This window comes from Hylobates moloch, unplaced genomic scaffold (genome assembly GCF_009828535.3).
Source record: "Hylobates moloch isolate HMO894 unplaced genomic scaffold, HMol_V3 SCAFFOLD_12, whole genome shotgun sequence".
NCBI classification, from domain to species: Eukaryota; Metazoa; Chordata; class Mammalia; order Primates; family Hylobatidae; genus Hylobates; species Hylobates moloch.
In genome coordinates, this window is record NW_026652287.1 from 32,731,752 (window position 1) to 32,747,963 (window position 16,212).

Genomic DNA, 16,212 nt, shown 5'->3' on the forward strand with positions numbered 1-16,212 from the left:
AAAGAGTTTGGTGAAGCCACAACTCTGTAATAATCAATACTCAAGTGTATTTGCATTACTTTTAAATGTGCCCTAAAATAACATTCTTGAAGATTCAGTATAACTAGTAGTTAAGCATGTAATAAGGGTATATAAATTCATATAATAATGTATTTCACATCAGTAAAGCAAGTTCCTAGGTTTACTCTGTTTTTATTGGCAGACCCACATGGTGCGACTTAGTAAATATACTATAGTTTATGTAAGATGTGAGATGACATGTAAGAAGGACATTAGCAGCAGATATGCCTTCAACAAGCATAAGATTGTCAAAACTGAAAAATTTGTATATTTTTGTATAATTTAGATTTATTAGAAATGTATATTTAATTTTTTTCAGGATGCTCTGGTCCTTTTCAAGCTACTCAGCTATGGGATGGTATTATTCACTCTCTTCAGGCCCAAGTGGAAATAAAAAGAAGGAGGCACCATTTACAAACATACAAAGACTGTTTTACTGGTTCTGATGCTGTCGATGTGGTCTTAAGTCATCTTATGCAAAACACGTGCCTAAGTAGCAATGACATCTCTCGTCTTAAAGGAGTTCATCTTTGCCAAGTTCTAATGAATCACAAAGTATTTGAACCAGTAGGAATGAAGAAGCTTTTCAAAAAAGAAAAGGAATTGGAATTTGAAGATTCCAACAATAGTCTCTACAGGTTTGTAGGCAATAAACCATCTTACGATTGTTGCAAAAGACAAAAGGATGCTGAGAATGAGTTCAGTGAAACCTTGAGGTTAGTGTTACCTAAGATACTGTAATATATTTTATTTAGACCCTAGAAGAACTATCTTTATTGAGCTAAACTCGAATGTGTACTTTTTTTCAGAAGCCAATTAAAAAAAAATCCATGTGAAAATCCACTTACACATTTCCTCTAAAACTGGAATGATGCCATAGACTAGAATTAGATAATAGTAATGGCTGCACAACTTTGTGAACGTACTAGAAGACACTGAGTTATACACTTTAAAAGGGTGACTTTTGGCCAGGCTGGGTGGCCCATGCTGAGGCGAGACAGACGGATCACTTGAGGTCAGGAGTTCGAAACCAGCCTGGCCAATATAGCAAAACCTCGTTTCTGCTAAAAATACAAAAATTAGCGGGGTGTGGTGGCAGGTGCCTGTATTCCTAGCTACTCAAGAGGCTGAGTGAGGCACAAGAATCGCTTGAGCTGGGGAGGTGGAGGTTGCAGTTAGCCAAGATTGTGCCACTGTACTCCAGCCAGGGCGACACAGCAAGAAGCTGTCTCAAAAAAAAAAAAAAAAAAAAAGTGAATTTTATGGGATGTGAATTATATCTCAGTAGTTTTTACTGTTTCCAATATAGCAGCATCTGCTGCTATAACCAAAAATATATATTATTCCTTTTCCTTTACAACATTTTGTTTTCCTTAGAGCAAATACAGTTTTGTTTTCTGTTTTGCTTAGTTGTTGAAGACATTATCATATAAATTTTTCAGAGTTTATACCAGGAAAAACTATGTCTTCTAAGGAATGGATATGCTTTCTAATTTTGAAAAATGACTTAGCCAATGTGCTAAAAGCCAAGGTTTTCTGGAAACTCAGAACAAAAATTTTCTATTCCATCATAACACCTATGTTAACCTTAGAATTAGCATATATGCTTTTCTTCTTTATTTAGAATTCTAATTCGTCCTCTTTTGGTGATAGTCTATTAAATGAATTATTTACATCTTTTATTATAAGCTGCCTGAAATCTTTTTTGGAAATAGAGAATGTATGAATAAATTTTAATACATTAAATATATATTTGAAATTTTGGTTCTGTGTATAATGAAAAGAGCCATGTATTATTTTTTAACAGACCAGAATATGAAATGATTTCAAATCCTCTAGCACAAGAGATTGGTGAGGAAAGAATTGAGAAACTTATTCATACAATAAATGGGAATCTAGCTGTATGTCCAAATATCACAGTTCAGAAACCTTTTCTCCGGCTTTCAAAAGAAGGTAATTTGTTTTCATTATTTTTTCAGAACATGGTAAGGAAGAACTAACTTCTTTTTAACAGGTTCTTTTAAGCAGTTTCAAGGTCACGGCAAAATAGAGCAGAAAGTACAGTTCCCACATACCCCTTGCTTCCACTCACACACAACTTTCCCCATTATCAACATCCTGCAACCAAGTGGTGCATTTGTTACAATCAATGAATCTACATTGATACATCATTTTCACCCAAAGCCCCTAGTTTACATTAAGGCTCAGTCTGGTATTGTACATTCTATGGATTTGAACAAATTTTTGATGACATATTATCTGTCATTATAGTATCATACAGAATAGTTTCACTGCCCTAAAAATTCTCTGTGCTTTACCTACTCATTCCTCCCTTCTTTCTAACCTTAGGCAACCACTAATATTTTTACTGTTTCCAAGAACTGATGTTTTAAATGTGATTTAAGTAGCGTATTAGTGTGTTGACTCCCTCCTTCTCTTCCCTGTAGGAGTTTCCTTCTACACAGCAATTACATCAGATAAGACAGGTGAGGCAATATACATCTAATAACACTTAATTCATTTTTTACAATGACTGTGACCAGATTAACTGGAGGTGCTATAGTCTGCACTGCAAGAGAAAATATACAGACTCACCACAGTCCTTAGTATTTGTACTGCAAGACCATCTTCTTATGAGTGTATCCTTTGTCCATTGTATAAACTCCTCCCAAACATCTTCCTACTCTTTCCCTTTCTCAGAACAAACTAGCTAGACTACCGGTTGCACCACTCCTCTTTACTACTTACTTCATCTACTTGTGTTTTTCTCCTTAAAATGCCACTAATGGCAGATAAAAGAGCATCATAGCCAGGGCAGTTAGGAGAGATACATACAAAATTCATTAATGGCCTTTTACTCCATTTGGTCAAACCATGACAGAAGCAAGACTAGCCATGACTTGTACACTGGAGGAGTATGATTTATCAACAATAGTTAACATTGGCATGATAAAGGAAATACAGGGTGCCCAAAGAAAGGGTGTAGAATTGAGAAGAGGAACTAAAAGAGAACTCTTTTTTTTTTTTTTTTTTTGAGACGGAGTCTTGCTGTGTTGCCCCGGCTAGAGTGCACAGGTGTGATCTCGGCTCACTCCAACCTCTGCCTCCCAGGTTCAAGCAATTCTCCTGCCTCAGCCTCCAGAGTAGCTGGGACTATAGGTGCCCACCACCACATCCGGCTAATTTTTGTATTTTTTAGTAGACACGGGGTCTCACCATGTTGGCCAGGCTGGTCTCGAACTCCTGACCTCAAGTGATCCACCCACCTCGGCCTCCCAAAGTGCTGGGATTACAGGCGTGAGCCACCTTGGCTGGCCATTGAGACACAGTTTCACTCTTCGCCCAGGCAGAAGTGCAGTGGTGTGATCTCAGCTCACTGCAAACTCTGCCTCCCAGGTTCAAGCAAGTCTTGTGCCTCAGCCTCCCTAGTAGTTGGAACTATAGGCGCATGCCACCATGCCTGGCTAATTTTTTATATATTTATGTATTTTTTGTATTATTAGTAGAGATGAGGTTTCGCCATGTTGGCCAGGCTGGTCTTGAACTCCTGACCTCAAGTGATCCACCCACCTTGGCCTCCCAAAGTGTTGGGATTGTAGGTGTGAGCCACCGTGCCTGGCCGTAAGAGAACTCTGATAAAGACTCATATTTAAAGGGTAAGCAGCAGGGTGCCCCAAAAGTATAGTTTTTATCTATTACAAATGAAAAAATAACTTTTCCCATTATTTTTTCTTGAGGTCATGACGTACCTGTAGAAATTTCTAACTAAAAGTGGATATGATTTATCAGTAAAGGCTCATGCCTGTAATCCCAGCACTTTGGGAAGCCAAGGCGGATGGATCACCTGAGGTCAGGAGTTCAAGACCAGCCTGGCCAACATGATGAAACCCCATCTCTACTAAAAATACAAAAATTAGCTGGGTGTCGTGGTGCGTGCCTATAATCCCAGCTACTCTGGCGGCTGAGGCATGAGAATTGCTTGAACCCGGGAGGCAGAGGTTGCAGTCAACAGAGATCGCGTCTTTGCACTCTAGCCTGGGCAACAAGAGCGAAACTCTGTCTCAAAAAAAAAATTTATAGGTAATAATAAGAATAATTTCCACATATTTTGGACCTTTCTCTGTGCTAAGCTATTTGTTACACATTTTATATTTATTATCCATGATCTTACAGTAGCCTGTAAAGTGAAGGGTAAAACTTGCATTTTGTAGTTAGGGAAACAGAATCAGAAGGATCACATTTAAAAAAAAAAAAAAAAAGTGGGCCAGGCACGGTGGCTCACGCCTGTAATCCCAGCACTTTGGGAGGCCGAGGCGGGCGGATCACAAGGTCAGGAGATCGAGACCATCCTGGTTAACACGGTGAAACCCCGTCTCTACTAAAAATACAAAAAAAAATTAGCCGGGCGAGGTGGTGGGCGCCTGTAGTCCCAGCTACTCAGGAGGCTGAGGCAGGAGAATGGTGTGAACCCCGGGGGGCAGAGCCTGCAGTGAGCCAAAATCGCGCCACTGCACTCTAGCCTGGGCGACAGCAAGACTCCGTTGCAAAAAAAAAAAAAAAAAAAAAAAAAGACATAGGAGGGAATGAAAGCTGTCACTCTAATACGGGTTTTTAAAAGTATTATCCTTATCCTTGTTATATAGGTACATAATGTAACCATTCAAATAGCTGTACCAGTTTTGTTACAAAAAAAGCAGTTCCCCACCCTTTCATTCCCTCCTCCCCAGACACAGCCATTTACAACTGGTATCTCTAAATAACATGCTTATATTGTTACTTTATGATTTTTCAGTTTTAGGCACATCCATTAATTTTCTAAAAGGGAAAATGGGGATTTGTGTCTCTTTCCCTCCTTGTATCTATCTTACGAATACTTCCCCATGCCCCCATCTTTTAATATAATTAGATTACTTTTATTAGAGCAATACAGCATGTTTACATTATTTTGTCCATAAGAGCTATTCAGAGTTGAGGTCTGTAATAAACCATCTGTTGCTATAACCAAAAATATACATTATTCCTTTTCCTTTACAACGTTTTGTTTTTCTTAGACCAAATACATTTTTGTTTTCTGTTTTGCTTGGTTTTTTACATTCATACACATTTTTGCCTACAAATGCTCCAGCACTTATCCAGATCACCTGCTGGGATGCTCAGGTGTATCAGGTATTTTTATCAATTTCATCTTCTTGGGGAAATCCCCTTCATAAGATTTCTCATGTCTCAATCATGGACTGGCTGCCCTCTATACTTGGTGCATGGTTGTCATCCTGGTGTCTCCCTTCACCATTATCATGGGGATTACTTTTGCCTCTCTGTTATATTGTAGATCTCCTATGTCCTGTCTTCTGTGCCTTGTTTACTGCTCATTGTAGTGGCACACATTTTCTAGTAGTTTCCTGAGAAAGGGCACATGGGATTTTTTTTTTTTTTCTTTTTTTTGAGGCAGATTTTTGCTCTGTTGCCCAGGCTGGAGTGCAGTGGTGCGATCTCAGCTCACTGCAACCTCCACCTCCTGGGTTCAAGTGATTCTTGTGCCTCAGCCTCCCAAGTAGCTGGGGTTACAGGCACACATCATGACACACAGCTAATTTTTATGTTTTTAGTAGAGACAGGGTTTCCCTATGTTGGTCAGGCTGGTCTCGAACTTTTGGCCTCAAGCAATCTGCCCACTACAACCTCCCAAAATGCTGGGATTACAGACGTGAACCACCACGCCTGGCCTGAGATAATTTTTTTGTTTGTATTTCTGAAATTTTCTTTATTCTAGCCTCTGATTGACAGGATTCTAGGCAGAAATAATTTCTCAAATAATTTTTTTTTTTGAACAGGAAAAGTTTAATATAAATGATTTTAATAGTAGATTGGAAGAATAGGAGAATTGGCTTATAAGAGGTACAGAGAACTGTGAAGAATAGATGAATAGCAGATGTAGGGGCAGCCAGAATCCCTGGAGCTGGGACATAGTACCCATGCAAGAGCCTCACTTCCACTCTGGGCTGAGATTCAGACCCAACTGGAGAGAGTGTGGCCACAGCTTACAAGATGGGGGAGAAGTTTGCTGAAGAGTCACACTGGCAGGACTTGCTGGAAATCTCCACCTGGCATGCAGGGAAAACCATCTACTGAGTAGTGCTGCAGGATGCATTGAAAAGCTGCATAAGGGGTTGCAGAGGAAGTTGCCCATGGGAAGATGCCACATCCTGCCAACTACTGGACATTGCAGAGAAAACTGCACATGCTGCAGAAGCCTACTGGAGATGAGTCCAACTAGGAAGGGAAGTCTCATCCTCCTGCAATGTCCCTCAAGTGGCTTCTACTGACAAAGCCTACCATTATGCTCCTTGAAAAAACCAAATGATTAAGGAGCCCATCTCCATTATCTCATCAGTTTTAGAGCTGAGAGGGAATTATGGTAACTGGCAAATGTATACTAAGTTATGTCTCACCATTCCCAAGGGGCATAATTTCAATTTAGTGCATTTTCTGAAGACATAAAATTGAAATGAATACTTATGACCAACACTGGTGTCGCCAATAAACTGCACAGCAGCCAGATTAATCTTTTAGAAACAACTCTGATTGTGTATTTGCCTATGTTAAAAACAGTTTAAAGGCTCCCATATCTTTACTGGTAGACAATGAGGAAATTTAACTTGGCTTATAAGACTCTGCATATTACAACTCTTTTTTTTTTTTTTTTTTTTTTTTTAGTTTGCACTTTCAAAAATTGAAACTTATGCATTTATTAAATGATATCCAGAATCATTTCCTTTCTTTTGGAACATTAAACGTTAATCCTTTTGAATATTCTCATGTATTTCTTTCTTTTTTTTTTTTTTTATTATACTTCAGGGTTTTAGGGTATATGTGCACAATGTGCAGGTTTGTTACATATGTATCCATGTGCCATGTTGATTTCCTGCACCCATTAACTCATCATTTAGCATTAGATGTATCTCCTAATGCTGTCCCTCCCCCCTCCCCCCACCCCACAACAGTCCCCGGAGTGTGATGTTCCCCTTCCTGTGTCCATGAGTTCTCATTGTTCAATTCCCACCTATGAGTGAGAACATGCGGTGTTTGGTTTTTTATCCTTGCGATAGTTTACTGAGAATGATGTTTTCCAGTTTCATCCATGTCCCTACAAAGGACACGAACTCATCATTTTTTATGGCTGCATAGTATTCCATGGTGTATATGTGCCACATTTTCTTAATCCAGTCTATCGTTGTTGGACATTTGGGTTGGTTCCAACTCTTTGCTATTGTGAATAGTGCCGCAATAAACATACGTGTGCATGTGTCTTTATAGCAGCATGATTTATAGTCCTTTGGGTATATACCCAGTAATGGGATGGCTGGGTCAAATGGTATTTCTAGTTCGAGATCCCTGAGGAATCGCCACACTGACTTCCACAATGGTTGAACTAGTTTACAGTCCCACCAACAGTGTAAAAGTGTTCCTATTTCTCCACATCCTCTCCAGCACCTGTTGTTTCCTGATTTTTTAATGATGGCCATTCTAACTGGTGTGAGATGGTATCTCACTGTGGTTTTGATTTGCATTTCTCTGATGGCCAGTGATGATGAGCATTTCTTCATGTGTTCTTTGGCTGCATAAATGTCTTCTTTTGAGAAGTGTCTGTTCATGTCCTCTGCCCACTTTTTGATGGGGTTGTTTGTTTTTTTCTTGTAAATTTGTTTGAGTTCATTGTAGATTCTGGATATTAGCCCTTTGTCAGATGAGTAGGTTGCAAAAATTTTCTCCCATTCTGTAGGTTGCCTGTTCACTCTGATGGTAGTTTCTTTTGCTGTGCAGAAGCTCTTTAGTTTAATGAGATCCCATTTGTCGATTTTGGCTTTTGTTGCCATTGCTTTTGGTGTTTTAGACATGAAGTCCTTGCCCACGCCTATGTCCTGAATGGTATTGCCTAGGTTTTCTTGTAGGATTTTAATGGTTTTAGGTCTAACATATAAGTCTTTAATCCATCTTGAATTAATTTTTGTATAAGGTGTAAGGAAGGGATCCAGTTGCAGCTTTCTACATATGGCTTGCCAGTTTTCCCAGCACCATTTATTAAATAGGGAATCCTTTCCCCATTTCTTGTTTTTGTCAGGTTTGTCAAAGATCAGATAGTTGTAGCTATGTGGCGTCATTTCTGAGGGCTCTGTTCTGTTCCATTGATCTATGTCTCTGTTGTGGTACCAGTACCATGCTGTTTTGGTTACTGTAGCCTTGTAGTATAGTTTAAAGTCAGGTAGCGTGATGCCTCCAGCTTTGTTCTTTTGGCTTAGGATTGACTTGGCGATGCGGGCTCTTTTTTGGTTCCATATGAACTTTAAAGTAGTTTTTTCCAGTTCTGTGAAGAAAGTCATTGGTAGTTTGATGGGGATGGCATTGAATCTATAAATTACCTTGGGCAGTATGGCCATTTTCACGATATTGATTCTTCCAACCCATGAGCATGGAATGTTCTTCCATTTGTTTGTATCCTCTTTTATTTCATTGAGCAGTGGTTTGTAGTTCTCCTTGAAGAGGTCCTTCACGTCCCTTGTAAGTTGGATTCCTAGGTATTTTATTCTCTTTGAAGCAATTGTGAATGGGAGTTCACTCATGATTTGGCTCTCTGTTTGTCTGTTATTGGTGTACAAGAATGCTTGTGATTTTTGTACATTAATTTTGTATCCTGAGACTTTGCTGAAGTTGCTAATCAGCTTAAGGAGATTTTGGGCTGAGACAATGGGGTTTTCTAGATATACAATCATGTCATCTGCAAACAGGGACAATTTTAATTCCTCTTTTCCTAATTGAATACCCTTTATTTCCTTCTCCTGCCTGATTGCTCTGGCCAGAACTTCCAGCACTATGTTGAATAGCAGCAGTGAGAGAGGGCATCCCTGTCTTGTGCCAGTTTTCAGAGGGAATGCTTCCAGTTTTTGCCCATTCAGTATGATATTGGCTGTGGGTTTGTCGTAGATAGCTCTTATTATTTTGAGATACGTCCCATCAATACCTAATTTATTGAGAGTTTTTAGCATGAAGGGTTGTTGAATTTTGTCAAAGGCCATTTCTGCATCTATTGAATTTCTCAAATAATTTTAAAGGTATTTCTCCATTGCCTTCTAGCTTCTTGTGTTGATATTGCAAAGCCTTGGCTGTGATATGAAGGAAAAAAAAAGACTAAAGCCTTTCTGATTAATGACACTTTGTATCTGATTTGTTTCCCATCTCCACCCTGAAACTTAAGAGTCTTCTCTTTGTCCCACACTTTCTGAAATTCTAAAGTAATATACTTTAAGGTAAATCTATTTTCACTTACTGGGCTGTTGCAATCTAGAAATTTTTTTTTATTTCATTGGAGATTTTCCCCATTTCTCCCTAACTCTACCTTCTCTGTTGTAATTCCGATCTCTTATTCAGATACTGGACCTTCTTAACTAGTCCTCTAATTTGCATATATTTTTCTCTCTTATTGTTCATTTTTTGGGATTTTTTTTTTGCTTTACCTACTAGGAAGTATCTTCAAATTTATCCTCCATTTTTCTTATTGATACCTAAAAACATTTTTCCTTTTTTTCTTCTTTTTTTACTTTTTCCTAAAATCACTTTTAAGTTCTCAGAATTTCCTTTCTTGTGGCATCCTGTTTTTGTTATATAGTTGCCTGTTTTGGTTACCTTTATATCCCTGGCACTTAGAACAGGAGTTTGAGACTGCAGTGAGCTATGATCATGTTATGGCACTCCAGCCTGGATGACAGAGCAAGACCCTGTCTGTCTGTCTGTCTGTCTGTCTATCTATCTATCTATCTATACATTTTAGAACTTCACATGAAATCTCCCGTTTTTATACATTAATTTTCTTCAAAGTACTTTATAACCAAGCGAATCATGGCTCTGGGCCAAATTTAGTCCACAGGCCACTGGCTTGGGAGCTCTGCAAGAAACTTACTGTAACTGTTGCTTTTGTAATTTTGTTAAATAAAAGGAAAACCAGGCTGGTCCAAGTGCAATGGTGTTTACAACTAATTGATAACAACCAGTTACAGATTTCTTTGTTCCTTCTCCACTTCCACTGCTTCACTTGACTAGCCTTAAAAAATAAAAAATAGGTCTAGCACAGTGTCTCACGTCTGTAATCTCAGCACTTTGGGAGGCCAAGGCAGGCAGATCACCTGAGATTGGGAGTTCAAGACCAGCCACACCAACATGGAGAAACCCCGTCTCTACTAAAAATACAAAATTAGCTGGGCGTGGTGGCGCATGCCTGTAATCCCAACTACTCGGTAGGCTGAGGCAGGAGAACCGCCTGAATCCGGGAGGCAGAGGCTGTGGTGTGCCATTGCACTCCAGCCTGGGCAATGAGCAAAATTCCATCTCAAAAATAAATAAATAAAAACAGGCCAGGTGCAGTGGCTCACGCCTGTAATCCTAGCACTTTGGGAGGCCAAGGTGGGTGGATCACTTGAGGTCAGAAGTTTGAGACCAGCCTGGCCAACATGGTGAAACCCTGTCTCTACTAAAAATACAAAAATTAGTCTGGCATGGTGGTGCATGCCTGTAGTCCCAGCTACTCTGGAGGCTGAGGCAGCAGAATCACTTCAGTAGGGGAGATGGAGGTTGCAGTGAGCCAAGATTGCACCACTGCACTCCAGCCTGGGCAGAGTGACATTCTGTCTCAAAAAGTAAGTAAATAAATAAAAATGAAAGTAAAAACAAAGTATTATGATGATGGTTAGGGTGATGAAAAACTTAACTGGAACTTAACAGGAATGACTGGAAATCCAAGATAAAATTAGCCTAATACTGTATTTTAGTTTAAAAACAATGAACTGGCCTGGCGCAGTGACTCACACCTGTAATCCCAGCACTTTGGGAGGCCAAGGCGGGCAGATCACTAGGTCAGGAGATCGAGACCATCCTAGCTAACACAGTGAAACCCCGTCTCTACTAAAAACATGAAAAATTAGCCGGGCATGGTGGTGGGCGCCTGTAGTCCCAGCTACTCAGGAGGCTGAGGCAGGAGAATGGCATGAACCTGGGATGCGGAGCTTGCAGTGTGCTGAGATCACGCCACTGCACTCAAGCCTGGGCAACAAAGCGAGACTCCATCTCAAAAAAAAAAAAAACAACAAAAAACCAAAAAACAATGAACTACAATTATCTATTGCTATAAATAGAAGGATAAATAATTAGTAATCTCTTCTCTCAGATGTGTAATATAAATTATAAGCATGACTAGTAGTTTTTTATATTTAGAATTAATATTGGCCTTAAGAGCTAGATAATATATCTTTATAATCAGCATAACAGAAAATAAAATTAATATGGCTCATAACTCTGATGTTTAAGATCAATCTTGAAAAATCATAATATAACAAATGTAAATTATCTAAGCATTAAATTAACCCATTATATTACTACTGAACTAGTTTTGCTTTTGTATTTATAAATAGAATGATTTTATAATATTGGTTGAATGTGTATGTTTTATTTACCAATCTTGATCATTGCATTACTTTCCTTTTCAAGATGTTTGGAAAGAACAAACATTATTATGTCTTCTTCAATTGATTCACTTTCCATTCTTGGACAATATTTTGGAGCCTCCAGTTAAAACACAAAATCTTCAATTAAACAAAGAGGAAGATCTTGTTACCACTAACACTTGCCTAGACAGAGAACTTATTCCAAGCTTATGTCTACCTAAGTGACCATTTTTATTGTCAAATAATTTATAAACAGTTTTTTTCACCTATTTGCTCTTGGTATTTTAAGATGTGAGAAAATATTCATGTTATAAGCTGATACTATCTCTCTTTTATAAATTATCATTATGAATCCTCGTTTGATCTAACAAAGCCATTGGTCATGACCTATAAGGTCACTGGAAATCAGAGTGGTTTGCTTCATACAAATTCATTTATATGTCAATCATCTTCTCCCCGCACCATCCAAAATTCTGTCATTTCCATTTTATTACCCTAAATAATGTAACCATCCCAGTTTCTACCAGCTTATTTATCCCTGCCCTAAAAGAATCCATAGTCTAGAAGGGGAGACATACACGAGAGAAAAAATTATAATCTGAGAGATAAGCCCTATCATAAAATTGGCCTAATTTGTAGATAAGAGATTAAAGGAACCCTGAATGAGGCTCCTTTCCCTTTTACTCCCAACCCCAAGCTATTTCTCACTTCTGAATAAAGCAGCTGCTGGAAACTATAGGCATTAGACCTTGAGTACTGTTGGGATTCCAGCAGGGAGAACTGATAATAGTGCTTCCTCCCATGTGAGCCAAACAAGAAAAGAAGATTAGACACCAAGGCTGAGGACCAGAAAACTTCAGATCTTGTGAAGAGGTTAGTGATCAGAGACCACTGGACCCTCTTAGTCGACTATGGTCCTGTTTGTACATGGCAGATTTCTCTTATTCGCAGTAGGCCAAGAAAGACCCAAACAAAGGGCTGAGTCTTCCTGCCCTTGAGTCAGGGATAGTATAGGGACACCAGAAAAGAAACAGGATTTCCTGCCTCTGCAGGAAACTCACAGCAGCCAGTCTGCCTTAAAAAGCTTCCAGGCAAAAAGAGCAGGTTATCTGTAAGAGAAAAGCAATCGAACTGTCATTAGTCTTTTCATCTGCAATACTAGTATCTAGAAGACAATGAATCACACATATTAGGCAAGATGTACTTTTCATCTTTCAGGAGAAAAAAAGAGAAAGGAGGAAAGAAGGGCCAAAGGGCCTGTAATCCCAGCAACTTGGGAGGCTAAGGTGAGAAGATTGCTTGAGGCCAGGAATTCAAGACCAGCATGGGCAACATAGTGAGACCCTGTCTCCCTAAAAAAAATTTAAAAATTAGCTGGGCAAGACAGCACATGTCTATAGTGCCAGCTGCTCAAGAAGCTGAGGTGAAAGGATCGCTTGAGCCCAGGAGTTGGAAGTTAGAGTGAGCTATGACTATGTCACTGCACTCTAGCTGAGTGACATAGCAAGACCCTCTGTCATATTTAAAAAAGAGGAAAGAGAGGGAAGGAGGGAGGGAGAAAGAAAGGAAGGAAAGGAGAGAGGGAGGGAGAGAGGAAGGAAAGAAAGATATTTGAGGATTTTGAAGAACTTCAGGCCAAGCACAGTGGCCCACACCTATAATCCTAGCACTTTGGAAGCCCAAGGCAGGTGGATTGCTTGAGTCCAGAAGTTTGAGACAAGCCTGAGCAACCATAGCAAAACCCCGTCTCTATACAAAATACAAAAATTAGCCTGGCGTGGTGGTGCACGCCTATAGTCCCAGCTACTCGGAAAACTGAAATGAGAGGATTGCTTGAGCCCAGGAGGCGGAGGTTGCAGTGAGCCGAGATCATGCCAGCGTACTCCAGCCTGGGCAACAGAGTAAGATGCTGCCTCAAAAAAAAAAAAAAAGTCAAAAAAAAGGGACATACCATTAAGGGAAATTACAATAAATACTAACCAATCTTGGCAAAACCTGGGGGTTGGGAGGGCAGCAGATATGGAAAAGGGAGAAATAAAGGCCTTCCAAAGGAGTCACCGGAGGGCAGGGGAGTGACGACCCTAAATTTCTTATCTTATTATGGTGGGCAAATAAGAAAGGGAAAACAATGTGTGGTGGGGTAAACAGTACATCTGGGTTGGGGAAATAATTTGGTATCTTATTTTCAAATAATAATAGAACCATATGCATCTCATCAGAGCAGGAAAAGGGAGGGGAACTACTAACAAAATTAGATATAAATAATAAAGGGTTCATTAAAAATTATTTTAACTTCTTGAAAATAAAGGTCCATAAAGGTGTGGTGGTATTCAGTAAGGAATACAGCCATTCCCTCTCATATAGTCCTTCACTCATCCAGCGAAATGTATTGAAATGCTTCTCCCAAAAAATAATTTCTTCTTTAGATTTATCTAGCTTAAATAAGCCAGATTTTATCATGTTTTATCACATAGTGCTTTAGTTAAGTGGAAATGTTAACCATTGCTTTATTTTGGTTTGCATTTTCCCTCTAGGATCGATAACTGGCTTAATGCAGCAATTGAATGCTTGGAGATTTCCCTGACCAGTTAATAGTTACAGTTAGTCAGCAGTTAATGCAAAATAGAAATGAAGAGACAAGATGGAACAGTCAGAAGAAGATACTGTTTGATGTCATAGCAAAATACCATGCTCAAGAGAGAGATTGCCTATTAACCGATGAGTATTTTGATATTCATTCAGGAATTATTGAACTTTTAGGTAAGATATGATGTTTATATTTTAATTTTTGGTGTAATAAAACATTTAAAAATATACAAGTTGAAATAGAAAATTGTGTATACTATATGAGTATTACATTTTAATATTTTTCTTCTATGATGTCAAGGTACTTCAAGAAGTCTTGTTTTACTTCACCACTATTGCCTACCTTGTAAATTCTATTATCAAATGTAACTAATATAGTATAGTGCATAAATCTAAGGCAGTACATCACAGGGACGTCGCAGGGACATTCTAAGAAACATGATATAGCTGGGAGCGATGGCTCACACCTGTAATCCCAGCACTTTGGGAGGCCAAGGCGGGTGAGTCACCTGAGGTCAGGAGTTCGAGACCAGCGTGGCCAACATGGTGAAACCCTGTCTCTACTAAAAATACCAAAAATTAGCCAGGTGTGGTGGCAGGTGCCTGTAGTCCCAGCTACTCGGGAGGCTGAGGCAGGAGAATGGCGTGGATTCGGGGGGCGGAGCTTGTAGTGAGCCAAGATTGCGCCACTGCACTCCAGCCTGGGCGACAGAGTGAGACACTGTTTCAAAAAAAAAAAAAGAAAGAAACATATGTTATAGTACAAGGATTTAAGAACCAAGGTACCTAGAAATACTAACTTCTGAGTTGTTAATTTGATGACCTTTTAGCAAAATAAAAGTTGAGTGACATAATATGTCATTTTTTAGCTATGTAAGTGGCCATATAATTTCATGTTAAAAACAAAATACTGTTTGATAATGCTGGATATAGCTACATCGCATATTACATAGAATTATATAGATAATTTCCTGTGTTTGAAATATCCCATAATAAAAAATTTTAATTGTAGAAAAGAACCTGCAAACTAATACAACATTGTAGCATTTTAATTGACTACTAAGTAAATACTTACTATACTCTCCATTTTTCATCCTATGCTTTGTTTTCTTTGTAACCCATATAACAGAAAATGAGAAAAGAGCAGAAGCACTTGAAGTAATACAACTATGTCTAAGATAGCTGTTGCTGAACGTTAGAGAAGAATTACAATGGCTACTTACTTTTATGGCGATGGCATCAGAGCGCAATGCCTACAAGTTGCAAAAACCGGTGAAAAATTTTGCAATAAGTTTTACCATTTTTTTGCTATTTTTTCCTTTAAAAACCATTTATACTAATGTTAATCTTTCTGTTTACAGTATGGTAATAAAACAGTGGTCCTGAAAACTCTTGCCAAATCAGTTTTGCAAACCAAATCATTATTAAAAGTGCGGGCAGAATAACTGGTCTGGTTTCTACTGGAGTACCACTCTGAGCTCTTCAAGGTATCTCTGGCATTTTGCCTGGGCACATTTATTACTAAGCTACGTGTGTCAAGCAGAAAAGCAAATCATTCACTTAGTAAATAATTTACTAAGTACTTATAATGTGCAAAGTTTAAAGAAATGCTGACTCCCCACACCCACAAAGGAGAAGGAAGCAGACTTAAAACCGTTTTGTTGGCTGGGCACAGTGGCTCATACTTGTAATCCCAGCACTTTGGGAGACTGAGGCACATGGATCACTAGAGCCTAGGAGTTCGAGACCAGCCTGGGCAACATAGCAAAACCCCATCTATACAGAAAAATAGCAGGCCAGGCACAGTGGCTCATGCCTATAATCCCAGCACTTTGGGAGGCCCAGGCGGCTGGATCACCTGAGGTCAGGAATTCGAGACCAGCCTCGCCAACGTGGCAAAACCCCGTCTCTACTAAAAATACAAAACTTAGCCACGTGTGGTGGTGCGTGCCTGTAATTCCAGCTTCTCAGGAGGCTGAGGCAGGAGAATCGCTTGAACCTGGGAGGCAGAGGTTGCATTGAGTCAAGACTGCACCACTGCACCCCAGCCTGGGCAACAGAGCAAGGCTCCACCTCA

At 39.3% G+C, this 16,212-nt stretch overlaps 1 protein-coding gene across 1 annotated transcript in view; it reads left to right on the forward strand.

The window, feature by feature from the left end:
- DEPDC4 (DEP domain containing 4) overlaps positions 1 to 16,212 on the forward strand; it is a 29,068-nt gene that overhangs the window by 3,001 nt on the left and 9,855 nt on the right. Inside the window, 8 exon segments of the mRNA XM_058425034.1 lie at positions 380 to 776; positions 1,868 to 2,013; positions 2,508 to 2,546; positions 11,593 to 11,770; positions 14,084 to 14,121; positions 14,124 to 14,309; positions 15,265 to 15,407; positions 15,497 to 15,622. Coding sequence (XP_058281017.1) covers positions 380 to 776; positions 1,868 to 2,013; positions 2,508 to 2,546; positions 11,593 to 11,770; positions 14,084 to 14,121; positions 14,124 to 14,309; positions 15,265 to 15,407; positions 15,497 to 15,622 — 1,253 coding nt within the window.